Genomic DNA, 26,375 nt, shown 5'->3' with positions numbered 1-26,375 from the left:
GGGGAAGTGGGGCAGAGGAGACAGCATTACAGCACAGGCCACCCACCCAGGGCTGTGCACATCCCCTGGAGAAACTTGGGGAGGGTCAGTGTGAGGACCCAGAAGAGGGCTTCAGGCTCCAGGAAAGCATTTCCAGGAGCAGGGGGCTGTTCACCCACGTCAGGCGCATGAGCACACCATGAGAGGGACATGGCCTGGGCTTGGCCTGAGCTGGCTTCCTCACACAGAGTGCCCAGCAGGACACAAGGAGGTGCCAGCACAGGCCCTCACAGACTCAGATGCGGTGCGGGGGCAGAAAGAGCCTGAGCCAGGAATCGGGATGTTAGGTTTGGGTCTGGCTCTGCTGCTGTGTGTGACCTTGGTGTGTCCCCTCCCCTCTCTGGGGCTCACTGTCACCATCTCTAGGTCTAGGAGGTGAGACCAGGTAGCTGCTCTGGTCCCTCCTGGCTATGGCATCCTGGAACTCTGGCTCAGGGGTGGCCACTGGGCAGCCAGCCTTAGGATTAGGAAAGCGATCCGTGTGCCCGTTGGGCTCAGCAGAGCAGAGCTGGCCCCGGCTGCCGCTGGGATCCACAGCGGGGGACCAGCTGGCGCCAAGGGGAGTGAAGGTGAGGGGCACTGTTCCCACAAGTGTGTGATAGGCAAGAGAGGGGTGGTGAAGACCCATGCCCCACAGTGGAGGACAGGAAGGTGAGGCTGGGCCAGTGAGGTTGGGGGACATGAGAACCTGGCAGGAAACTGCCCCTCCCTGCCAGAGTGAGGGGTCAGCGGGAAACACAGGGGCAGATGAGAGCCCCGGCGGGGTTGGGAGATGTGCCGGTCAGGAGCAGAGGCCAGGCAAGTCCAGAGGCGGCAGGTGTCCCCCATTCCCGGGGAACCAGGGACCCCGGGAGTCTGCATCTAACTGTGCCTGCCCCCGACGCTGTCAGCAGAAGCCTCAGGTGCCCTCACCAGCCTGTATTCTGCTTAGGGGTCTGCCCAGGGGCGACAGGGTCTGCAAAAGTGACAGACATGACAGAGGGGACAGGTAAAGGAAGGGCAGGCAGGGCGAGGAGTGGTGGACAGGTTGTGGGGTGGACAGGTTGTGGGGTGGACAGGTTGTGGGGTGGACAGGTTCTGACCTGCACACAGGCCAGGCGGTGCTGGAAGGTGCCCTCGGGGCAGTGGCAGCCCTCCTCGCAGCCCTCAGAGAAGCAGCCCATCTGCTGCGTGATGTGGGCACAGGAGAAGGGGCATCCCTCGCCGGGCTGGCACTCGCGGTACAGGCGGCCGGCCGGGCAACCTGCCTCTGAGGCAGCAGCCACATCAGCACCTGCTCCAGCCCCGGCCCTCACTGCCCACCTCAGGGAGTGCCTTTCACCTGCCCATCTCCCCGCCATGGGCACTGCCCCCTCCCACAGGCTCCCACAGTCTGGCTGAGTCCTCCTTCACTTGTCCATTGATGGTGGGAGGGCACTGGGGGACAGGTGGGGGTGAGGAGGGAGAGGCCAAAAGGCAACCATGAGTCAGGGTCAAAAGCCAGGATGGGACTCAAAGGTCAGAGGGGGGTTAGGCCCCGGGCTGGCGCTCACCTCTGCAGACCTGTGTGCTGCATGTGCGGCTCTGGCGGGCAGGCCCTGGGCAGGGAGGACGGGCACAGCGCCGGGAGCGCGGCTGCTCCCCACCCCCACACGAAACACTGCAGTCTTCCCAAGGGCCCCAAGAGCTCCACACCCCAGGGTCCGGGCAGCCGGGCACCTCCTGGCATTGCAGAATACCTGCCACACAGGTGCTGGGGACAAGGGAGGGACTTCAGAGACAGGACCAGCCCCATGCCCTGAGGGCTCCCCTCCTGGGCTCTACGCACCTCCCTGTCCCCACTTTTCTTGGCTTACCAGTTGTCACACGGCCCAGTGACCACCTCTCCCGGTTCCAGGCTCTCCCAGGAGCTAAATCTAGACCCTGCTGACCGACTCTGGTTCTCAGGGATCCCTGAGGGGCACAGGAGTGGGGGGTGGGGGCTCCAGACAGCTCAGCTCCCCCCATCCATCCTTTCTCCCACCCCATGGCCTTCTACTCCCCACCCTCTTGCCTCTACTGCATGGCACCCTATGTCCTGAACAAGGGAGGTAGACGCTTCAACCAGACGGCCCTGGGTTTGGGGGTGAGGGGTGGGGTGGGTCGAGGGACACAAAGGCCTAGAGAGCTGGTAATGGCTCATTTTTGTCCTGCAGCCCCAGGCTGGGCCCCCGAGGAAGTGGCACAGGAGCCGGACAGGTGGCACTGCAGTGCTGGGGCCTGGGGGAGAGGGGAGGCACTCACCCATGGCTCCAGGCTGGTACTGGCAGCGGCAGCGGGCCAGGGGTATGCACAGCCCATCCTGGGAGAGCTGGCCCAAGGGGCACCCACAGCTGGGCTGGCAGCCCGCAGAGCCTGGCTGGCACACACTCCCAGGGGACAGGTCCTGGCAGGAGCGGGGGCAGGGCTGCCCACAGGGGTGCAGGCTCTGGCCACCCCCACAGTCTATGCAGGAAGAAAACAGAGAGGGTGGTCACTGAACGGCATCCTGAGGGATCTGCAGACCTCCTGCCATGCCTATCCCCCAGTTGGGCCCGCCACCTTGACCAGATCCATGATTGATGGCCTGGGAACTGTCCCTTGAGAGAGTGACATGATGTGTGTGGAGGTCAGAGACCAGAGTCGGCATCTCCCTAGACTTAGAGGTGCCCTCCCAGACCTTACTGAAGCCTGACCTGTGCACCGGGTGGAATTGTCCTGGCAAGGGCGACTCTGCGTGTGGCTCCCAGGGCAGGGCCTTCCTCCCTCAGGGGTGGGGGGCCGGCTGCATGCCCGGCTCCGGTGGGACTGCCCCAAGCACTTGTCGCAGGAAGACCATGGCCCCCATGGGCCCCAGGCTCCGTCCACTGTGCCAGGAAGACAGATCATCGGCATTAGGAGGCCCAGGAGGCCCCAGGTCAGCAGGGTTGGAGCAGGGGTTTAGGGCCTTTTGCGGGAGGGACGTGGGCCTCATGGGGCATCACACCTGGGCACGTGGCGGAGCTGGGGCAGGCCTCCCTCTGATGCTGGGCCCCTGCCTCCCCAGTCTCCCCGGTGCATGGGGCACCCCCATACTGAGGAGTGGGGCAGGCACAGGCCCTGGAGCGGCTCCTGGTCTGGTTCCTGCAGGGCTGGGAGCACATTGTCCACTCCGACCATGGGCACCAGCCTCCAGGCACTGTGAGGAGAACGGAGGGCACTGGGGTGCAACCCGTCCCTTCCCCGGTCCCAGGCTCCCCTCCTTACCTCCCTCCAAGCTGGGCATATACCTGGGCAGGGCAGGTCTGTGCAGTTCAGCCTCCCCTCCAGGCAGGTGCTGAGCAGGGGGTGCAGACACAGAAGGAAGAGGCAGCAGCTCAGTCCCACCCCAAACCCTAACCCTGCACCCCCTCCACTGCCTCTCCCCTCCCCTCATCCTTATAATTGATCCTCAGGTTCTCCCAGACAGTGCTCCATCCCCCAGCTCTCCAGTGCCTCCCCATCCTGCTCCCTGTCCCACTTAGTTGGCCCTCTCAGAAGGGGTCACCAGCTGATGCCTTCTCTTGACGAAGGACTACAGGTACCCGGGAGCCAACTGTGTGGTCAGATGGGTTGTGAATGCCATATCTGTCACTCCTCCTGCCCAGGATCCTCCTGCCCAGACCCCTCTTGCCCCTGAGCACACGCCCAGCCCCTGCAGACACACAGGCTTAGCTTCAGCTTCCTCGCCTGTCACACACGGGTCATGGTGCCTGCCCACATCTGCTCAGGGATTGTGGGGGCATCCGCAGAGACTCCGGAGAGCTCAAGAGCATGGGATGAAGTGGGGTGACTCCTGCTGGCATCCCTGCCTCCCGCCACGGCAGGGGCCCCTTACCAGTGGTTGCAGCCATCAGGCCTTGCCAGCTGAGCCCCCGGATGGTGCCACCGCCCGGTCAGCAGGTCCAGGCAGCCACAGTGACCCGGCTGCACGCAGATGGCCCCGTTGGAGCTCAGTACCTGGCCTGGTGGGCAGTAGCAGCCAGGCTGGCAGCGCCACACGCAGTGCTGGGGGACAGTAAGTGGGGGGCCATCAGCAGACAAAGGGAAGCTATGCAGGGAAGACAATGGAACAAGGGGCTGGGGAGAAAAGTATGACAGAGGCCTCACATTTTAAACACAGAGTACACCTTGTAGTGCCAATGAGAAAGGCAGGAAGGGGACCCAGCCTTGCAGTTTCCACTGGAGTCTCTGAGTTGGCCCCTCCCTGGGGGTGGAGGGGAGGGAGGAGCAGCTGAGGAGGTTCCCTTTGGCTCCCTGGGGCAGGAATTTGGAGCTAGGTGTTCCCAAATGTAAAACCCCAATTCCAGCGAGTGACCTGGACTGATGGCCTGGGACCTGGGGCATGTCCCAGACCTCTCTAGAACCTGGAGAGCTGGCTGGGCAAGGGGGCAGTTTGGGAAGGAGCTGGGAGGTCCTGGGGCGGCTTGGAGCAGGCACTGCCTGCAACGACCTTCTCTTCTCGTCTAACTCCTCCTCTTTCTCCTCCCTGTCCCCATCTCCCTTAGCACCTCCACACCCAAGGCCTCGAAGCCCTCCCTCATTCTTCACGGTCCCCTACTGTGTCCGTTCTTTCATGCATGTCCGTCTTGCTCAGCCCAGAATGTGGGCTCCGTGGTGACCCTATGTCTGCTTGCCTTTGTGTCCAGGGTGCCTGGGTGGGCACACAGTGGACACCCACTCCCCCACCCACGCACACATGCAGGTCTAGACACCAACGTGCTCATGGGGTTCGAGATGATTTCCCCCTTCCTTTGTGTTTATGCCATTTTTGTCATAAATGTCTGATCTACAGATAAGGGCTGTTGGGTGAGGCTGTCTCTCTGTGGGGCAAGGCTGGTGTCTCTCTGGGACGGGCTGGCATGCTCTGTGAACTGAAGCCAGAGCCCCCACCCATGCCCACCTGTGCTGGGCTGTCCAGGCCCCAGCAAAAAGAGGCCATGAGCCCAAAGCCATGCCCTGCCCTCCCGCAAAGTGGGCCTTGGGTCAGGTGGCAGTACCAAGGGAGCTGGGACTCACCACTAGGTCATCACAGGAGCGAGGGCATGGAGGGCCACAGGGACTATACTCTGCCCCTTCAATGGCGGTGCAGTTGGTCACTGAGGGCAGACAGGATGGGCTAAGAGCTGTGTGGGGTCATCTACCCTGGCCTGTCTCCCTGGAATGCTTCCTCTAACTCCCCTTCCTCCATCCCTGATCCCCACCCCCATCCCTGGCAGGTACCTGGGCAGGGCAGAGCCTGGCAGGCCTCCCCCTGGGCCCGTGGCCCCTCGCAGTAATCCCCGAGGCCCTGGGGTGGGGCTGGTCACAGGCCCGGGTCCGGCTCCGCAGGCCTCCCCACAGCTCCGGCTACAGTGGGACCAGGGCCCCATGGACCCCATCCCCCAGCTCCTGGGGGGACAGCACAGGAAGGAGTGAGGAGGGGCTTAGCTGGGGCCAGGGGGCAGTTGGTACAAGGCAGCAGCATCCACAGCGCACAGTGGGCACCACCCTGGGCTCCGCAGGAGGGTCCAGGCGGGCAGGGCGGGCAGGCACTCACGATCACACCCCGGCAGGAGACATGGCTCCTCCTCAGCCTCGGGGCCTGGGCAGAGAGGTGTGTGGGTGGCTGGCAGGGACAGCGGAGCCACAGTGGATGGTGCTGCACTGGGGGACCTGGCACAGAACCGGTGCCGATGGCGTCGGGCAGGGCCACAGGAGGCTGAACACTGGCTCCAAGGGGTCCAGGGTGACCACGTGGGCTCACCTAAGGGATGCCCAGGAGGCAGGCAGGCAGGAGGCAGACAGGCACAAGCTGGACAGGCTAAAGATGGAGCATGGTGCCCCTGTTCCCCACCTCTCCTGATGGCTTTCCTCCCCCAGTCTCAGCCCTGGCCCGCTTCTGCAGCCGAGGGATGGGGGAGCTGGGGTGCAAGTCAGAAGTGGGGATGCTTCCTTACCCTCCACACAAGTCCAGGAGCTGCAGTTGGCGATGAGCCCAGAGACACAGGAACTGTGGGGAGCAGCAGAGGATCAGGTGGTCCATGGGCTGCATTGTGGCCCCCCAAACCCTCAAGTTCAAGTCCTAGCCCCAGTCCCTGGGAATGGGAGCTTATTTGAAGATGAGGTCTGTACAGAGGTGATTGGGTTAAAAGGACGTCACTGAGGTGGCCCTAGTTTTAATGCATCTTGTGTCCTTTAGAAGAAGAGAAAATGTGGGAAGATGATGTGAAGAGACAGGGAGAAGGCCACCTATAGGCCAAGGAGTGCCAAGGATTTCCAGCAAACTCCCAGAAGAGGAGAGAGGCCTTGAACAGTCTCCCTTGTGAAAGGAGCCTACCCGCCAACACCTTGATCCTGGGCTTCTAGGATCTGTGAGACCATCAGGGGCCACTGCTCAAGACCCTCCTGCAGTGCATGGCACTTGGTGGCAGCAGCCCCACGAGGCTCACACAGGTGGGGAGAGGGAAGACAGATGGGGGATGGGGGAGGGAGGGGTATAGGCAGGTGCAGCCTTAGAGGGCTGGACAACTGTCCCGAGGGGCTGGGGGTGGGGGGCACGTGTGTCTCTGTCCCCAACTGGAGCCAAAGTCCCTGCCTCTGAGGAGGGACAGCGAGTCCTCGGAAGCCACAGGGCCATAATGAGGTGGGGGCGGTGTCTCACCAGTTTTCACATGGACGAACCACAGTGCTGCCTGGAGGGTAGAGGTGCCCCTCGTGGGCACAAGGGCAGTCCTGGGTGGGCACACACACGTTGTTCTGGAATCGAAACCCTCTATCATCTTCTGGCTCCAGATGGGCTGGGCCTGGGCTCCCCACCCCTGGTCACAGCCAGCATGCAATCCTCAAGCTCCCCCTTAAAAGCCACCCACCCTCCTTCCACAGCCATGCAGCTCTCCCCACTGCCCTCCTGCCGGGCAAATGCAGACCATCAGCTTGGGGGCCATGGGGGCATGGACCCTCCAATTTCTAGGAGAAAAAGACCATCTTAAATTGCAGGACATGAGACTGAACTGTCAAATCCCCATGAAGTTAGCCATGAAAACATGAACTGTGCAATTTGCACAGCAATGGTAGGAAAAGACACACTTTCATCAACAAAATAAAAACAGAAAAACATGGTGCACAGGCGGACCGGACAGAAGTCCTTCAGATTTAAAATAAACAGCCGTCTTGTGGCACACGATTCAAAGTCGAATGCTCTGAAGTTTACGGGCCAGGGCCTGGGAAGCACTTTCCCTGCGCCGTCTCACTGACTCCTGTGGCTGGCTGTAATTTTACCCTAATTTACAAAGGCAGGAACTGAGGCACGGGAATACTACCCCCAAGCTCGCTGGGCTACTAGTAAAAGAGCCTGATTTGAACTCAGATATGATTACAACATGTCCCTTAACCACACCCTATGACTCACCCCACGGCTTTGTTCAATCCCACCATGCAGCCAGCATTTCCTAGCCCCAATTCCCACCACCCTCTGACTAGAATGGCCACCTCTCTGCTCTCCAATCTCAGATCTTCAAGTGCAGGACCACCTCCTCCAGGAAGCCTGCCATGCCTCCCTACTCTCCACACCCTCCAATCTCTGATGTTCAAGTCAGGACCACCTCCTACAGGGAGCCCTCCATGGCTGACCTACCCCACTCCACAATGTGCAAAGCTCACTTCCTGCCCATCTGATGGCTTCATCTTCATTTTAGGGGCTCTGGGTCTGGTTTCCCCAGACTGGATGCTTCTTGAGGGCAGAGACTACTACTTCCCCACAGAACAGCTTAGCCAGAGACTAAGCATAGAGTAGGTGCTCGATAAATAACTGGTGATAACATACTGAACAGAGCACTTGAGCAGGGACAATTCACAAAGACCTTCTAGACCTATCACCATTTTTTACCAGTGAAGAAACAGAGGTGGGTGGTCCATGGGCTGCATTGTGGCCCCCCAAACCCTCAAGTTCAAGTCCTAGCCCCAGTCCCTGGGAATGGGAGCTTATTTGAAGATGAGGTCTGTACAGAGGTGATTGGGTTAAAAGGACGTCACTGAGGTGGCCCTAGTTTTAATGCATCTTGTGTCCTTTAGAAGAAGAGAAAATGTGGGAAGATGACGTGAAGAGCCAGGGAGAAGGCCACCTACAGGCCAAGGAGTGCCAAGGATTTCCAGCAAACTCCCAGAAGAGGAGAGAGGCCTTGAACAGTCTCCCTTGCAGCCCTCAGAAGGAGCCTACCCGCCAACACCATGATCCTGGGCTTCCAGGATCTGTGAGACCATCAGGGGCCACTGCTCAAGACGCCCCCGCAGTGCATGGCACTCGGTGGCAGCAGCCCCAGGAGGCTCATACAGGTGGGGAGAGGGAAGACAGATGGGAGACAGGGGGAGGGAGGGGAGAGGGATGAGACCTGCCCAGGATCTCAGGCACTCAGTGACAGCAGCCCCAGGAAGCTCATACAGGTGTGGAGAGGGATGACAGATGGGGGACAGGGGAGAGAGGGGAGAGGGATGAGACCTGCCCAGGATCTCAGGCACTCAGTGGCAGCAGCCCCAGGAGACTAACACAGGTGGGGAGAGGGAAGACAGATGGGGGATGGGGGAGGGACATGGGAGAGGGATGAGACCTGCCCAGGATCCCCTGCTGGTTCCTGCCATGAGTTCAGTACCCTTTCCTCAACCTTGCAGGGTCTCCCTGTCTCCAGCCCCACACCCTTTGTTCTTCGCTGTCCAGATCCTGCCTGTCCCTTCCCTGCCACCCCACAGTCCCCAAGCTGTGTGGAGGCCTTGCTGGGGCCAGGCAGGGGGACACTCACCAGCAGGAGCATCCCAGAGGGGCAGTGGCAGCCAGGGTGGCAGGTCTTGTTAGTCCCTCTTGAAGCGCTGAGCTCTGCACAGGAGGCAGGGCCCTGGGCACAGTCCAGCCACTGCTTGCCCCTGGGACACACGCCAGGCACTGGCCCTGGGGACATAGAAGTTGACAGCCCAGCCCCAGAGCACTCAGCTCTCCCCTGAGCTCCCAACCTGGGAGAGGCACCAGCTCTGGGTATGGGTGGGGTGGTCATAGGGGCTGCACAATGGCTGAGGGACAGGGCTGTGCTGGGGTGGCGGACAGGGGGTTGACAGTGCCCTGGGTTGGTAAGAATGAGAACTGGAGGGTCCCCAGGGCAGCCCTCACCTGTGCAGGGCTGCAGGCCACAGGTGGAGAACTCCATGGGGCTGTGCAGGCCACTGCCCCGGGTGCGGTTCCTGTAGCCACCACCACAGGGCACGGAGCACGGAGACCAAGGGCCCCACTCCCCACCAGGACCTGGGGGTGGTACCCAGGTCACCAAAGGCCCTGCCTCTCGTGCCCACCTCACCTTCTCCTCCTCCCACCCAGACACCCCTGGGATCCCTCCACCGCTTCACCTGTAGTGTCATATCCTACCTAAGGTGCCTCACACCTGCTTGAGGGGCTCTAGTATTCGGCCTAGAACTGGGCTGGTCTCTAGAGAGAAGCTGGGGCTACTCTGAGGAGGGGCCCTGTTAGGGAACAGACCCTCAAGGAGTCTCTGGGGACAACCTCTTAGCGGCATCTCTTAATGAAGTCTCTTGCACTTCCCTGGAGGTTCAGGGTGGGGGGTGATGGGAGTCTTCTTGGCTTCTCTCTGGAAGGTTCTTTAAGGAGGTCTCAGGATCTCAGTCCTAGCTCTCACCTCGGCATGGCCGCAAGCTGCAGAATTCAGCCTCCATGGTGGGGCCTTGGCACTCAGCACCCCCAAAGGCAGCTGGGGGTGCAGTGCCTGCCCGGAAGCGGCGCCGAATGCCCACGTTGCAGCTGCGGCTACAGAGACTCCACGGGGTCCAGGGACTCCAGCCACAGGCCACTGCCAGGGCGTGTTGGGGGCAGAGGGCGTGTGTGTGAAACCAGGTCAGTCTTTTCATACCCTAACTTCCCTGGGGACCACTGAGCTCCCAGGAGTTTATCTCAGAAAGGGCCTAAGTCCCCTGTGGTCCCTGAGGACCCACCACTGCCCAATTCCTGTGCCCCAAGCATGGGGGTACCTGGGCAGTGCTCCGAGGTGCATGCCATCTCACCAGAGACACAGGTGCTGCAGAGAGAGGGGGCAGTAAGGCTCTACCTGGCCATCACGGCCACAGTCAGCCCTTACCCCCGGGGAAGCAGCTGAGGCCACTGCAGAAGAGAAACCCGAGGGTCTGGGGTGTGAAGCCTGCTGCCCACGTCCTCTGTGGAGTTCACGATGCACACTCAGTGAGCCCCACAACTCCCAGGCACTGTGCTGTCCTTTGTCCCAAGGTCTCATCCATTTGTATTTATTGCGAAATGACCTCGAGGGCCGGGGCCAGGTAGGAGGGATTTAGAGAGAGCTGGAGTTCTTCTAGGAGGGAGAACTGGGTACTTCTCCACACTTGCTGTTCTCTCCAATACATGTTGTAAAGCCTATTTATCAAATACTGGAGGTCCCAGAAAAAGATCAGAGACGAAAAGTGAGAAAGAAAGGACAGGAGGGAGGAAGAATGAAGGAGGAGGAAATCAAAGGAGGGGCAGGGTACATAAAGTAAAAAGTAAGAGGGAAATGAAGAATGGCCCGGGTGCAGTGGCTCATGCCTGTAATCCGAGCACTTTGGGAGGCTGAGGCAGGTGGATCACCTGAGGTCAGGAGTTGGAGACCAGCCTGGCCAAATGGTGAAACCCTGTCTCTACTAAAAATACAAAAATTAGCCTGGCATGGCGGTAGGTGCCTGTAATCCCAGCTACTAGGGAGGCTGAGGCAGGAGAATTGCTTGAACCCGGGAAGTGGAGGTTGCAGTGAGCTGAGAGGCGAGGTTGCAACGAGCTGAGATCGCACCACTGCACTCCAGCCTGGGCGACAGAGCGAGACTCCATCTCAAAAAAAAAAAGAAGGAAACAAAGTGAAAGAAAAAGAAAAAAGAGGGAAATGGCTTGAGCACCCTCTGCTGGCAGGTCCTGATGTCAGCTTTGGGTATTGGGCACTTGAATGTTTCTGAACAGAAATCAAGTGGATCCCGGGTATGAAATTATATTCAGGAAAGAGAACCAGAGAAAGCTGTGATGAGAGGTTAGACCCCCTCCCATCTCTAGTTCTATCATAAATCGCTCCATCGATCTGAGACCCAATCTTCCCATAAGTCAAATGGGGATGACCACTCGCTCTAGTATTCCCAAGACCCTGCCTGGCACCCGTGGTTGCTGTGTTGTGTTTGGGGAACGGAACACCCCACCATGGGTGTGTTTGTGGGAGGGAGCCCACACCTGCCCACCTCTGGATCCCTGGCCCCTCTCCCACCCTGCCCCCACGCTATGACCCACCAGTTGTTGCAGGAGTCCAGGCGAGCCATTGCTCCTGGTGCATAGAGCTGCCCGTGCAGCTGGCAGGGGCACTGACTACGGGGCAGGCAGCTAGCATTGTGCAGGAAGAGACCAGGGGGGCAGGCGCAGCCAGGGGCGCAGAAGCCCGAACACTCTATCCCAGGGCCATGCGTCAGGCACAGCCGAGGGCAAGGACCCCCCTCCTGACGACACTGCTCTGCTGAGCGGAACACCATGTTCTCTGGGCACTGGGCTGGATAGGAAGACAAAGCAGGTCTCAGCAGGGGCAGGAGGGATGGGAAGGGATGGGAAGGGAAAAGAGGCAGAGGTGTGGAAGGGAACCTGCAAGCAGGGCATGGGGCAGCAGCCTGCCGGGCAATAGTGTGCCAAAAAAGCCACGCCTCCTGCCCCTACCCTCACAGCTTTGCTCCAGTGTCTGGGATGGCACCAGTACACAGTCATGGCTTGGCTCCATTTTAATACAAATATTCTTGAAAACAGACCACAAGGACTCCAGTCATCTGGGATAGGAGGAGCGCTCAGAGGACGAGAGAGAGTAAGGAAGGGGCCAGGAGCTTCAAACTACGAACTCTGCTCCCCCACGATTCTGGCCGTGAGTGTGTTCTGCCCTGAGGAAGGCCAGTCTGACTCCCTCAGGGAGCCTGTTCTCTGGGGAAGGAGACCTGCCTCCATCAAAGAAGAGCAAAGGGCTGAGGGGCTACAGCTGCTGGGACCTGGTCCCAGGCAGGAGGGAGAGGCAGGGAGCTAGAAGAGACACAGGAAATCCCAGGCTCCGTTAGCTCCAGGAATTACCTGGCCTGGAGTCAGAGGACAGTGATGGGCGAAGGTGAGGGTGGGGAAAAGGTCAAAATCCCCAGGAGCTGGGCCAGGGAGGCCCGCTGCAAAACAGGCAGAGAGTCTGGTACCTGTGCAGGGCTGCGTGTTGCAGTCCCTGGTCTGACTGTGGGGTCCTGGGCACGAGGTGTCCCCAGGAGCCAAGCTGGAGCAGCTGCGCCCACGTGTCTGGATGCCTCCATCACAGGGGGCTGAGCAAGTGGACCAGGGAGCCCACAGACCCCAGATGCTTGGCACTGCCAGGAAGAGCCCAATCCAGAGTCACAGACACCGGCATGGCAAAGACAGTCCAGGGCAGGGCATTGTGGGGCTGGAGCTGTGTAGCTTGCAGAGTCTTAACTGCAGCCTCTAGCTCCCACCAACATCTACCACTCAGGCTGGCTTCCTGCGTGATGGCTGGGGTGGGAGAGGCTTAAGGACAACAGCCAGGTTTGCTCCAACCCTTGGCCCCCACTCCAGGTGTCTAGAACCGGCTCAAGGGGGCATTCTTCTTTGCTTCTCATCCCACCCCAGTGTCCGAGCCACACCTGAGCCTGAGGAGGAGTACCTGGGCATACAGGGGGGCTGCAGGGCTCCTCCTGGGTGGCCTCTCCTGGGCAGGATGAATCCCCAGGGCTGGGGCAGAGTCGGGAACGACTACGCCAGCCAGGGCCCCCTCCGGGGGCAAGGCAGCTCTGGGAGCAGGAGGACCAGGAAGTCCAGGGCGTCCAGCCCAGCACCTCTGCGGAGGATGAACAGGACAGGCCATTTGTGCAAAGGCCTTTTCTGGCAGGGCTGGGGAGGGTCAGGGAGCCTGGGTTAGGTCTGAGAAACTAGGTGGGCAGAAGAGCGCTCACAAGGAGGGAGGCTGCTCTGGGCTCAGGGTGCAGCCTCTGCCCCTTCTCAGCTCACTTGCTGGGACCCCCCCCTTCTCCAGTCCTTTTTTCTGTTTTGGGGGGTTGAGGACAGGACCTGTCAGCTGGAGTGCAGTAGGCATGCTTATAGCTTGCTGCAGCCTCTACCTCCTAAGCTCTACCTCCTAATCTCCCATCTCAGCCTCCCGAGGAGCTGGGACCACAGACGTGCGCCACCACGGCCAGCTACATTTTAATTTTTTTTTTTTTTTTTTTTTTTTTTTTTAGAGATGGGGTCTCTCTCTGTTACCCAGGCTGGTCTTGAACTCCTGGCCTCAAGCAGTCCTCCCACCTTGGCCTCCCAAGGTGCTGGAATTACAGGCATGGGCCACCGCACCCGGCCTCCAGCTCCACTTCTCACCCTCCAGAGCCAGGCACGGAGCCTCCTGTGAACCTGGGCTCGACTACATTCCCACATCTCTCTCCTGGACTCGGACAGCACCTCAGCAGGAAGGACTACCAAAAATCCTCATGTTTCCCCCAGATCAACGCTTCCTGATCCTTCTATGCCAGAAACTAATTAAGAGTCCCTGTGGACACTGTCAATGTCCCACCAGCTACTCCCCACTGGCCCCTCTTTCCCTCCTACTACAAGATCCTGGCCCAGACCCTGGATGTACCCTGCCTCTCTTCCCTCTCCCCTCCCCCACTCCTCTTGCTTTCCCCTTGCCCACCTCATCCCATTGCCCTGCACACCAGTGAGGCTGGGCCTGCTCTGCAGAGACCTCCATTGACACAGGCACTGTCTGAGGGGCACCCGGTGGGTGGAAAGAGGGAAACCATCTGGCACCTTCATCTGGCCTCTAAATGCTGCTGCTGGCCTCCCTCAAACCCTCAGCCTCACCTCTCTCTCCCAGCTCTGCAGTCGTCTGCTCCACCCAGGCCAACCTGCTCCTGGTGCCCGGGCAGTCTGGGCGGGAGTCTGCCTCTCTCCATCAAAGCCCCTCCACCAAGGCCAGTTCAAGGGCTGCCTCTCAGACTGCAGAGGCGTTACCAATCCCCCACGTAGAGTGGCCAGTGGGTCCCATCCTGTGTGTTCCCAGGGTACAGAATTGGGAGGAAGAAGAGGGGGCTCCTGCATCCAGGCTCCCAACTATACCTGTCCCACACTCTGTGTGGCAGCCCTGCAGTTCCTGCCTGTCACCTTCACAGGGGGCGCCTCCCCAGGCTGCTGGAGGGTTGGAGGGAGACCTGGGGAGAGAGGCAGCCCTCAGCACCTGCTCTGCTCTCTCCCTGCCCTCACTCCTGCCTTCTTCATCCTTCATCACCTGTCCACCATCTTCCCCTTACCGCCCCCTCAGGGCTGGCCTGGCTCCTTGCCTCCCTGGCCCCCACCATTCCTTCTCACACTGCCACCCACCCCGTTACACACCTGAACCTGGCCCTCACTCCAGAGCCACAGGAGCGGTCGCAGGGAGCCCAGGAGGACCAGGCTGACCAGCCGCAGGGCAGGGGGCAGCCCCCTGGTTGGCACAGCAACTCCCCCTTCTCACACACGCTGCAGGGGAGGGAGAGGCTGAGGAACTGGTCAGGGCTGGGGAGACCCCGGCACAGTGCCCTCCCTGGCGCAGCCGCCCTCACCATTGGCTGCAGTTGGCCAGGACGAAGGACACGCCTGGCCACTTCAGCTCTTCGCCCACTAGGCAGGGGCACTCAGAGAGGGGCAGGCAGCGAGTGTCATGCAGAAGGAGTCCCGAGGGACAGCGGCATCCTGGCGTGTGTGGAAGAGGGCACTCAGTCCCAAGGGGCACAGCAGTGAGGGGAAGCTGGAGACTGGGGGCTGGTGGGCCTGGGTGGGCACCCCACAGTTTCCCTGCAGGCCAGGTCTGCCTCACCTTCCACGCAATGCCCACTGCAGCTTCTGTTAGCTTTGGGATCCAGGCAGGAGGGTGGGCACAGGGGCACTAGCCCCTTCTGGCACAGATCAGCACTCACATACACACGGCCTAGCTCGCAGTCTGGTGGGAGATGGGCACCAGGTGAGCCTGAGTGCTGGGAGGTCCAACTACCTCATGCCCACAGTGCTCTCTTCCTGCCCCCGGCCCAGCTCCCCCTTACCTGTGCCACCTGAGCAGGGCTGCAAGCCGCAGGGTACCCTCTCTTGGGAGGGCCCGGGGCAGGGGGCACCGCTATTCTTGGGTGGGGGGTCCACACAGCTTCTCCGGCGACTCTGATGGCCACCCCCACAGGAGACACTGCAGGGCCCCCAGGCCTCCCACATGGCCCATGCCCCAGCCACTGTTGGGGAAAGAAGGACCAGCAGGAGGGGCCCAGGAGACACAGGCTATGAGAGAGTGGCTGGAGCCAGGGCTCCCCTCCTTCCCCAGCCTGGGCAGTGGCCAGCAAGGCAGCCAAGGGCCCTGTCCCAGGCACTCCACAGCTCCTCTTCTGTCCCAGAAAACCTCCCCTAGGTGGCAGGTGCCTGGAGAAAGGGCTCTAGGTGCCTCCCAGGACAAAAGCTCTGCTCCCCGGGAAGGGGCTGGGACTGCGGGGATCCTGGGGAGAGCTGCCCTGATGGCAGCTGTAGGGCCATCACAGCCGGGGAGGAGCCAGGGTGGGGCTGAAGAGGCCGCTGTATGGGGAGCCCCTCTCTGCCATGCACAGAAGTGGGTGAGGGCCACTCCCTTGGACTGATGGAATAAAAGAGCGACAAGGCCTTCAGCATGGCACCCAGGGACAAGTGGCACAGCCGGCTGACATCTGAGGCCCGGCTCCAAACACCCCCACACGTCATCTCCCTTAATCCTTGCAGTGCCTTCTGAGGCAGGAATGACCATTATTTCCAGGCTATACACAAGAACCTGTCTCGGCTCAGGCAGGAAAGGAGGGCAGGGCTGGCCGGGAGGGTCTCAGATGGAAACCCACCCCAGGTTTCCCACCTGAAGGGTCCTGAGGAGACTGGATGGGGGGCTTCCCCACTTTCCTCTGGGAGCAGGGGCTTTCCTGAGGGAAGGCTGGGGTGCAGGGTTACCTGGGCAGGCCTGCACGAAGCAGGACTGGCTTCGGAACCGGTCAGGTGGGCAGCTACCCCCTGGCAGAGGTGGTCGCAGCAGCTCCTGGCGCTGGAAGGTGAGGCCCAGGCCACAGCTGCGGCTGCAGCTGCTCCAGATAGACCAGGGGGCCAGCACACAGTCCACTGCAGGGGAATAGGGGCTGGGGCTCAGAGGGGCTCATGCAGGAGGGGGCCCTCAGGGCTGCCCCTACCCTTGCTGGCACATACCACAGCCATCCTCATCCGAGCCGTCCTGGCAGTCAGGCCGCAGATCACAGCGCCGCTCAGCAGACAGACACTCCCCGCTGCCACAGCTCAGCTGGCTTGGGGAACAGAGGGCCCTTGAGGCTGGAAGCCCAGGCAGGGCCATGGTAGGCACCGTGAAGGGCACAGTGCTTGCTGCTCACAAGGCAGGGAGAGAAGGGAGCCACATAAGTAGATTCCTGGCTGGATGATACACTCAGCCCATTAACTCAGGCCAAGAGCCGAAGTGAGCTTGCTGACTGGAGTCCCTGGCCTCCCCTTCCTACTAATGCCTCCTGCATCCCATGCCCAGAGCAGGCTTCCTTCCACAATGTATTGGTGAGACCATGGAGTCTTTGGTCTACACAAGCTCTCACACAGAGATTCTAGACGCTTAGGTACCTTCTTTCTGAATGTATACTCCCTGGGGTGGCCATTCTTGTGATTAGCATTTGATTTCTTTGGTCATGATTGGAAGACTAAGCATTGATCACAGTGATCTACTTTGCATGGGTGGATGGATGAATAAATGAATGGATGGATATATGGGTGGGTAGATGGAAAGATGGGTGGATAGATGGGTAGGTGAATGGATGAATGGATGGGTGTATGGGTAGGGGCGTGAATGGATGGATGAGTGAGTGGATGGATGGATGGGTAGATGAGTGAGTAGGTGAATGCATGGGTAGCCGATGAATGGATGAATACAGGGGTGGGTAGATGAATCCATGGGTGGATGGATGGGTGGCTGATAGATCCATGGGTGGGTGTCAGGTGGGTGGATGGATGGATGGATGGATGGGTGGATGGATGGGTGGCTGATAGATCCATGGGTGGGTGTCAGGTGGGTGGATGGATGGATGGATGGATGGGTGGATGGATGGGTGGCTGATAGATCCATGGGTGGGTGTCAGGTGGGTGGATGGATGGATGGATGGATGGGTGGATGGATGGGTGGCTGATAGATCCATGGGTGGGTGTCAGGTGGGTGGATGGATGGATGGATGGATGGGTGGATGGATGGGTGGCTGATAGATCCATGGGTGGGTGTCAGGTGGGTGGATGGATGGATGGATGGATGGGTGGATGGATGGGTGGCTGATAGATCCATGGGTGGGTGTCAGGTGGGTGGATGGATGGATGGATGGATGGGTGGATGGATGGGTGGCTGATAGATCCATGGGTGGGTGTCAGGTGGGTGGATGGATGGATGGATGGATGGGTGGATGGATGGGTGGCTGATAGATCCATGGGTGGGTGTCAGGTGGGTGGATGGATGGATGGATGGATGGGTGGATGGATGGGTGGCTGATAGATCCATGGGTGGGTGTCAGGTGGGTGGATGGATGGATGGATGGATGGGTGGATGGATGGGTGGCTGATAGATCCATGGGTGGGTGTCAGGTGGGTGGATGGATGGATGGATGGATGGGTGGATGGATGGGTGGCTGATAGATCCATGGGTGGGTGTCAGGTGGGTGGATGGATGGATGGATGGATGGGTGGATGGATGGGTGGCTGATAGATCCATGGGTGGGTGTCAGGTGGGTGGATGGATGGATGGATGGATGGGTGGATGGATGGGTGGCTGATAGATCCATGGGTGGGTGTCAGGTGGGTGGATGGATGGATGGATGGATGGGTGGATGGATGGGTGGCTGATAGATCCATGGGTGGGTGTCAGGTGGGTGGATGGATGGATGGATGGATGGGTGGATGGATGGGTGGCTGATAGATCCATGGGTGGGTGTCAGGTGGGTGGATGGATGGATGGATGGATGGGTGGATGGATGGGTGGCTGATAGATCCATGGGTGGGTGTCAGGTGGGTGGATGGATGGATGGATGGATGGGTGGATGGATGGGTGGCTGATAGATCCATGGGTGGGTGTCAGGTGGGTGGATGGATGGATGGATGGATGGGTGGATGGATGGGTGGCTGATAGATCCATGGGTGGGTGTCAGGTGGGTGGATGGATGGATGGATGGATGGGTGGATGGATGGGTGGCTGATAGATCCATGGGTGGGTGTCAGGTGGGTGGATGGATGGATGGATGGATGGGTGGATGGATGGGTGGCTGATAGATCCATGGGTGGGTGTCAGGTGGGTGGATGGATGGATGGATGGATGGGTGGATGGATGGGTGGCTGATAGATCCATGGGTGGGTGTCAGGTGGGTGGATGGATGGATGGATGGATGGGTGGATGGATGGGTGGCTGATAGATCCATGGGTGGGTGTCAGGTGGGTGGATGGATGGATGGATGGATGGGTGGATGGATGGGTGGCTGATAGATCCATGGGTGGGTGTCAGGTGGGTGGATGGATGGATGGATGGATGGGTGGATGGATGGGTGGCTGATAGATCCATGGGTGGGTGTCAGGTGGGTGGATGGATGGATGGATGGATGGGTGGATGGATGGGTGGCTGATAGATCCATGGGTGGGTGTCAGGTGGGTGGATGGATGGATGGATGGATGGGTGGATGGATGGGTGGCTGATAGATCCATGGGTGGGTGTCAGGTGGGTGGATGGATGGATGGATGGATGGGTGGATGGATGGGTGGCTGATAGATCCATGGGTGGGTGTCAGGTGGGTGGATGGATGGATGGATGGATGGGTGGATGGATGGGTGGCTGATAGATCCATGGGTGGGTGTCAGGTGGGTGGATGGATGGATGGATGGATGGGTGGATGGATGGGTGGCTGATAGATCCATGGGTGGGTGTCAGGTGGGTGGATGGATGGATGGATGGATGGGTGGATGGATGGGTGGCTGACAGACGAATGGATAGAGGGGTAAATGGATGGATGGAAGGGTGGATAGATGGGTAGGTGGATGGATGGATGGGTGGCTGATGTATAGATGGATAAATTGAAGGATGGATGGGTGGATTGATGAATGGATGGGTAGATGGACGAATGGGTGGCTGACTGGATGGGTGGCTGATGAATACATGGATAGAGGGTTAGGTAGGTGGATTTAGATGGATGGATGGATGGATGGATGGGTAGATAGATGCATGGTGGCTGGCTGGACGGGTGGATGGATCGATGATGGATTTGTGAGTAGACAGATGGATGATAGGTAGCTGATGAATACATGGATAGAGGGGTAGGTGGGTGGGTGGATGGATGCATGGATAGATGGATGGGTGGGTGGGTTAGTGGATGGGAGGGTGGGTAGATGGAAAGATGGGTGGCTGATGGATGGATGGAGGGGTAGGTAGACTGTTGGATGGGTGAGTAAATAGATGAGTCTCTTCAAAGGTCAAACAGGTTTTATAAAACAGACTGAGACCCAAGGCCTATTCTATTCCCCATCTTGACCATACCCAAAGACACACACACTCCTGTTTTTACCCATTCTCTCCATTCCCTGCTGCCCAAGCCTCTCCAAGATCCTTTCCAATATGAGCTACAAACGAGGGCAGACACTTTCCTACACTGAAGGATAAGTGCCACCCCCTACCCACAGGACAGCAGGCCCTCCAGCAGCTCACCGCAGTGCCTCTCGTCGGAGCCGTCGAGGCAATCCTCCCTGCCATCACACACCTGCGCCTGTTCCACGCAGCCCAGCACCTCACAGGGCATCTGGCCGGGGCCACACTGCACAGGTGGGAAGGGCCCTGGGGCGACGCTCTGGCCTGTGGGCACCACCACAGCTGGCTGACCAGTCACTTGGCCTGCCCTATCCTTTCTCCTTTGTCACCTCCCTGAAGCCCCCAACCTCCCTCCTCTTGGCATCTGCTATTCCTCACCCTGCCTATCTTGGGATAATAGAAAAAGGGTAAACTGGGCTAGGACACTTGGGTCCTCCCCAAAATGACCTTGAGCTGTGTGATCTTGAACAAAGGGCCTCTGTCCCCCTCACAAGGAAGGTGGACTCACAGAGGCTTTGCACACAGGTAGAAGGGCTTGGCGTCTTACCAGCAGGGGTCGCTGGAGTCACTGTGTGTGGGGTCAGCACCATCACAGCTGCCATACCTGGTGGCAGGGTCCTAGCCTCCATCTGGGATATGGGGGTGGTGGTCACCATCTGCATGGATTCCCCATGGTGAGGTACCCCAGAGGCTGGGCCAGGACTCACAGGTCTTGTCTCTGTGGGTGGAGGTGGAGGGAGGTGAGGCTTACCCAGCTCCCCTTCCCAGGAAAGGAAGATGGGGGCCCTTGAGAGGGTATCCCAGGCTTCTGGGTGGTACAAAGTAATCACAGGTACTGCGGACCACACCCCGCCTTCTGAGAGGCCTCGGATCAAAAAAATCCAAGGAGCACAAGAAGGGCTTTGGCTGAAAGTAGAAGACTTGTTTTGATCTGAGATTTTTATTCTATTCCCAAGAAGAAACACATGGCAACTTCCAAGTTCAAACTCACCATAAAATAAGATATTTAGGGAGAGAAAGAACTGAGGTCATTTTAACACAGCAGCAGAGGGAGTAAACACTACCATAGACTCAGGGTGAGTTTGTTGCTTCTGTTGTAAACAAACAACAACAAACTGATTTTGGGCTTCCTGGCAGCTACAGTGAAAAAAGTTAAGAGTCTCATTTTCTGGCAAGAGATGCATTCAAAGACAGCCTTTTTTTTTTTTTTTTTTTTTAAAACCAGACTGAGAATGAAATTAGAATGTATCCCATGGGTCTGCATGTTATGGATCTGTGGGGTAGAATCAATTGTTTTGTCTGCTTTTCACAAAAGACACAGAAACAGTCCGGCCAGGTTCCGAATAACTTCCATCAGAACTCACAGGGAGAGGCCACAGTTGTCTATAAGGCCTTCTAGTGTCACAGATGGGGAAAAGCTGAGGCCCAGGCAGGTGGCACGGCGAGGCACAGGGGAGGATGAGCCAGAATGAAAGAGCAGCCCTGGCGCCCTCACCCTCCTTTCTCTCCAGCCCCTGCTGCCCCAAGCCTCACCCAGGTCCTTCCCATAGGGGCTAGAAATGAGGGCAGGAACCCCCCCACACCAAAAGCCCTCTTACTGACCCCCATCCCTGCAGGACAGCAGGCCCTCTAGGAGGCAGCTGTCTGCTGGCTAGCAGGGAGGTGAATAATCGGGTAGCTCCAGGGAGGCCGGTTCACAACCAGGCAGAGCCCCTTCCTTTCTTATATAGGAGCACGCCAACTTCATGACCACATCCAACCCCCGTGCCCACTTAAGAGACATTTGCTGCCAGCAAATGCTTCAGAAAAGGGGGCTTGGCTCTATGGATGGTGAGCAGAGGGAGTGCAGGCTGCAGTCAAGTGGCCTCCCACCCCCATGGGGGAGACATGTCCTGACCAGGCATCTGGGGAGGCAGCCACATTACAGGGCACAGGCTTAGTCCTGGGAGCTGGCCTGGAGCCACCCGCCCTGCCTACCTGCAGCCCACATACCTTGGAATCCCAGGGGGTGGGCAGAGGCAGGACCTGGTCATGTCCAAAGTGACCAGTGTCTCCTCCCTGAGCCAACTCTGTGACTTTCTCAGTTGTGGGGAAGTCAGGGGTAAGGGGATTTGAACCCCTGAGATGTAACTGCCCCTGGCTCTGAAAGAACAGGTGGGACAAGGGTTTGGGGAGGGGGCCTGGAGTCTGTGCACACACCTGTTGGGGACGTGGGGGACTCCTGTCCGGGAGGCCAGCGCTCAGTCTCTGCCAGGCCCTGCAGAGGGAGAGGGCTGAGCACCCTGCACAGCCCCAGGCCCTGAGGGCAGCTCCCATCCCCTGAGGATACAGCCTGGGCGCTCACAGTCCCAGCACTGCTTCCTGTCCATCTTCCTCCCCCGCAGCCCAGGGTAGAGCTGAGGATGCAACTGCGCTTCCAGGCACCAGCCCACTGCCCTCAAGGAGCTCAGGGACTTTATTAGCAGCCCACCATGGTGATCCATTTCAGCTCCTGCCCCTCAAACTCCCCTTCCCCCATCCAGTGCACATGTCCCCCCCTACCCCACCCACACACTCTGGGTTCCTGACCAGGCTATTCCAGGTAGGAAGATGCTCCCCGCCTTCTTCTCCACACTACAGACACCCCTCTCCAGCCCTCAAGTCTTGTCCCGGAAGCCCCTGGGGACCCGGGCACAGGGCTCTTTTCGGCTCTGAGCACCAGATGCCCTGGTGCCTACCCTGTGGGCATAAGCTCCCTATCAGAGGTTCAGGCTTCTCTTGTCCCCAAACCCCTCTGGGCCCTCGCTCTGCCTGCACATCTCTGCATCTCTGTGTTGCCCCAGCCCTCAGCCCTCTGCCAGGCACCGGGAAGCCTCCTGAGAGCAGTACCAGGGAACACACAGGAGGAAACGCTGCGGAGAGGGGAGATGCCGCCAGCTGGTGCAGGAGCAGGGCCGGTGAGGCCGGGAGGCGAGGTCCCTGTACCCTCACTCCACCCTCTGGGCCCAAGGCTCCACACTCACCTCCCTGAGCCAGTGCAGCAGCTGTCCCGGCTGGGCGGAGGAGAGGGCCAGGGTCTTGGCTGTGGAATGGAATCTGGGGAGAAAAATAACCAGAAGGACTCCAGGGCCTCCCAGCGCCAGGGCCCCGCTTCCAGGCAGGGGCATCAGTGTGCTTTTGCTGGGCCTGGGGTCTTCGCTGGGGTGGGCATCCAGGAAGGACTCTGCCCACTGAGGCTGGACAAAGGTGATGTTCCCAACAGTAGCTTCCAACTTGACCGTGGGTTAGAATCACCTGAGAGGCTTGTAAGACACACATTACTGCGCCCCACCCCTGCAGGTCTGGGCGGGCCCGAGAACCTGCCCTTCTAACAAGTTCCAGGTGCTGCCAATGCTGCTGGTCTAGGGCCCACACCTGGAGAATCCCTGAATCAACTATGAGAAAGGCAGGGAATCCTAGAATCCAGGTGGGAAAGGGCCTTGAAGGCACCCAGCTGCAGCTCCTCAGCATGCAGAGTCTGGGCACCTGGGGGGTGAAGGCAGTGTTGGGCCCCTCCCACATGGCTGTCCCCTCGAAGGCCAGGCCAAGGGCGTGAGCTACACACAGCTGGCCACAGTATACCTGCCAGTGCCCTCAGGCGGCAGCACACAGCCCTCCTCATCCGAGCCATCCTTACAGTCCAGAACACCGTCGCACAGGCTCCCTCTCAGGGCACACTCACCACTGGCACAGCGGAGTCCAACCCCTGGGCACAGAGGTGCCGGTGGGGACCCTGTGTGGAGGACGTACGGCTGAGGGCTCCTCCCATGGCCCCTCTCTCTCCTGCCCTGCCACCCCTGTGCAACCTGTACCTGGCTCACAGCCCAGCAGCTCCACCCGCAGGGGGACATCGCTGTGGTGGGCATCGCGGGGCCACACCCTGACAAACCTCGCCTGCACCATCTGGCCAAAAGTCCATACGGCAGGGTCCAGGTCGTCCCAGTGTCTAGGGAAAAGCTGCCGGCAGAGGATGCTGCTGACTGAGCTTCACCTCTTTCTCAGGCTGACCTCATGACTTTGAGTGACCCCACTGTTTCCCCAGTTTTCATGGCCATCCCAGAGCCATGCCCCCCACCCTGGCAGTAGGAATTGGGCTCTCAAGGCTGGAGGGAGCTGGTCCTGGACTGAGCTCCTCCTGCTGAGCTGGAGGTGCCCTGAGGGCAAAGGCCAGGTCCTATTCACTGCTGTGTCCCCAGGGCCTGGCTCGGCACCTGGCACAGAGCGGGTGCTCCTGAAACAGCTAAGACTTAACACACAGCATGGACTGACTCCTACTGCTTCGTGAGGTTTGTCTCCGGGAAGGATGCAAACCCCCTGAGGGGAGGGCTGTGCCCAGGCTGCTCTCCACAAAGACCTGCGTGGGTCTGGGCTCCCAGAGGCCCTCAGTGAACTTGGTGTCTCCCCACCCTCTCTCCCTTGTAGGCTTCACATACCTGCCCTGAGTCTGAGCCACTTGGATGGTTTCCAGCATCCATGTGACAGTGGCACCCAAGCCTCAGCTCCACAGAGCACAGTCCCTGCTACTCACCAGGTATTCAACAAGCATCGAATGCAGGCCATGCCCCTCAGGGAGACTGGAAGGCCCTTGGGGACAAAGACTATGGAACCTACAAAAGGGCATGGTGGGCCGCTGGCCCTATCGGCCTTGGGCGGGTGGTACCTTGGGCAGGGGCAAGATGCCAGGCAGGATGTCATGATAGTCAAGCCAGCGTAGACCATTGCTGCTGAACTGGAGTGAGAAGCTGGCGGCAGACGCGTTGGAAGAGCCAGTCTCTGGCACTATGATGCCTGGGGAGGGAGGGGTCAGGGCAAGAGCAGAGGTCAGAGCTGAAGGAGCTACACCTGCCCCCGCCCCATCATCACTGCCTCCCCCTCAAGCACTGCCCTCCTCACTGACCAGTGAGGTTCCGGGGCTGAAGCAGGTCCAGCTGCAGGTAATGGGGCCGAGTGTGCCATTTGGCGTAAGCATAACCTCCAGCGCGCCGTCCGTGAGGGCTGGGCTCCTGGGTAGGAGCCCCCATGAGGGCAGCCTGGGTGGGGTGTTCCAGTTGCTGGGACGATGCATGCAGACTCCCCTCGGCCAGTCCTGCCAGCCCCAGGGGAGAATAGCAGGGGTCTGGGTGCAGAAGAGAGAGACAGGTTGGAGTAGGGTAGGACAGAGGGTGGCAGGAGTCTTCAGGGACACGGTTAGGAAGTTGCACGGGGAGCTAGGGGATGTGAAAGGCTCACACGGGTGACTTTGGCCCAGGGAGGGAAGAGTCAAGAGAGGCAACTTAAGATAGGATGACTCCCAGATCCTTAGGATGACCATCCACTACGTGCAGGACAAGGAGGATGTCCCCGAGGGCCTGTTTCCCCTCCCAGGTTGGATAATCCCTGGGCAGCGTGGCCCCTCTCAGCACTGCAGGGCACTGCACACATCCCTTACCTCCTGGTGGAGGCAGAATGTAAGTGGCCAAAGGGAATCTGATCTGGGGACTGGGAGCCGGAGCTGCAGCAGGAGTGGCCATGGGCTGGACTGTCTGGTTCTCTCCTGTGGGAGGAGACTTCAGGATTAGGAGACAGAGACCAAGAGGCTCACAGTTCCTGGCCCAGCACTCAGGCCTCTCCCCACTTCTTGAGCACTTTCTCCCTGCTGAATTCCCAGAACAACTTCCTAGCTGGGAAAGGTCCCTTCTCCTTCCCTTGGTGTGAATCGGGGGCTTTCACGTCCGCTGAGTATTTAGAGAACATAGAGTAAAACTGCCAGCCTGAAACTATTTTCAGCCCAGGACCCAGCAACTGCAGTTCCTAACCCAGGGGTGCTGACACCAAAAAGGCACCCTCATGGGCATTAGAAAGGGGTTGCCTCTGGATGAAAGCAGCTCTGTGGGCTGGAGTCTAGGCCCCAATCACAGCTAACTTGCACGGTGAACAACCTGTGCAACTGAGTATGCTGGCTCTGTTTTAACCTCAGCAACTTGTGGATGCACTTTTAGGATAAGAAAGCTGCAGCCTGACCAACATGGCAAAACTCTGTCTCTACTAAAAATACAACAATTAGCTGGGCATGGTGGTGCATGTCTAACCCCAGCTACTCGGGAGGCTGAGGCATGAGAATCACTTGAAGCCAGGAGGCAGAGGTTGCAGTGAGCCGAGATCGCACCACTACACTCCAGCTTGGGTGTCAGAGTGAGACCCTATCTCAAAAAAAAGAAACAAAAGGAAAGAAAGAAAGAGAGAGAGGGAGGGAGGGGGAGAGAGAGAGAGAGAGAGAGCGAGAGAGAAAGGAAGGAACTAAGGAAGGAAGGAAGGAAGGAGGAGGGAGGGAGGGAGGAAAGAAGGAAGGAAGGAAGAAGGAAGGAAGGAAGGAGGAAGGAAGGAAGCAAGGAAGGAGGAAGGAAGGAAGGAAGGAAGGAAGGAAGGAAGGAAGGAAGGAGGAAGGAAGGAAGGAAGGAAGGAAGGAGGAAGAAGAAGGAAGGAAGGAAGGAGGAAGGAAGGAGGAAGGAAGGAAGGAGGAAGAAAGAAGAAGGAAGGAAGAAGGAAGGAAGGAGGAAGGAAGGAAGGAAGGAAGGAAGGAAGGAAGAAGGAAGGAAGGAAGGAAGGAAGGAAGGAAGAAGGAAGAAGGAAGGAAGAAGGAAGGAAGGAAGGAAGGAAGGAAAG

The 26,375-nt window shown here is 59.1% G+C and overlaps 1 protein-coding gene across 1 annotated transcript in view; it reads right to left on the bottom strand.

The window, feature by feature from the left end:
- Positions 1-26,375, bottom strand: part of SSPO (SCO-spondin) — a 66,378-nt gene that overhangs the window by 20,614 nt on the left and 19,389 nt on the right. Inside the window, 39 exon segments of the mRNA XM_017887827.1 lie at positions 1,122-1,288; positions 1,572-1,771; positions 1,875-1,971; positions 2,302-2,502; positions 2,733-2,903; positions 3,023-3,214; positions 3,306-3,352; positions 3,893-4,062; positions 5,074-5,153; positions 5,278-5,355; positions 5,358-5,393; positions 5,396-5,422; positions 5,425-5,445; positions 5,594-5,800; positions 5,994-6,046; positions 6,698-6,792; positions 8,829-8,974; positions 9,191-9,322; positions 9,711-9,881; positions 10,060-10,106; positions 11,348-11,600; positions 12,274-12,438; positions 12,750-12,923; positions 14,195-14,286; positions 14,468-14,593; positions 14,677-14,806; positions 14,931-15,053; positions 15,154-15,333; positions 16,067-16,231; positions 16,316-16,534; positions 19,836-19,979; positions 20,263-20,433; positions 21,915-21,972; positions 22,718-22,790; positions 23,316-23,466; positions 23,546-23,690; positions 24,394-24,521; positions 24,631-24,849; positions 25,162-25,266. Of these exon segments, the coding sequence (XP_017743316.1) occupies positions 1,122-1,288; positions 1,572-1,771; positions 1,875-1,971; positions 2,302-2,502; positions 2,733-2,903; positions 3,023-3,214; positions 3,306-3,352; positions 3,893-4,062; positions 5,074-5,153; positions 5,278-5,355; positions 5,358-5,393; positions 5,396-5,422; positions 5,425-5,445; positions 5,594-5,800; positions 5,994-6,046; positions 6,698-6,792; positions 8,829-8,974; positions 9,191-9,322; positions 9,711-9,881; positions 10,060-10,106; positions 11,348-11,600; positions 12,274-12,438; positions 12,750-12,923; positions 14,195-14,286; positions 14,468-14,593; positions 14,677-14,806; positions 14,931-15,053; positions 15,154-15,333; positions 16,067-16,231; positions 16,316-16,534; positions 19,836-19,979; positions 20,263-20,433; positions 21,915-21,972; positions 22,718-22,790; positions 23,316-23,466; positions 23,546-23,690; positions 24,394-24,521; positions 24,631-24,849; positions 25,162-25,266 (5,159 nt within the window).

This window comes from Rhinopithecus bieti, unplaced genomic scaffold, assembly GCF_001698545.2.
Source record: "Rhinopithecus bieti isolate Rb0 unplaced genomic scaffold, ASM169854v2 scaffold_17795, whole genome shotgun sequence".
Lineage (NCBI taxonomy): Eukaryota > Metazoa > Chordata > Mammalia > Primates > Cercopithecidae > Rhinopithecus > Rhinopithecus bieti.
This window is presented reverse-complemented; position numbering and strand designations above follow the sequence as displayed.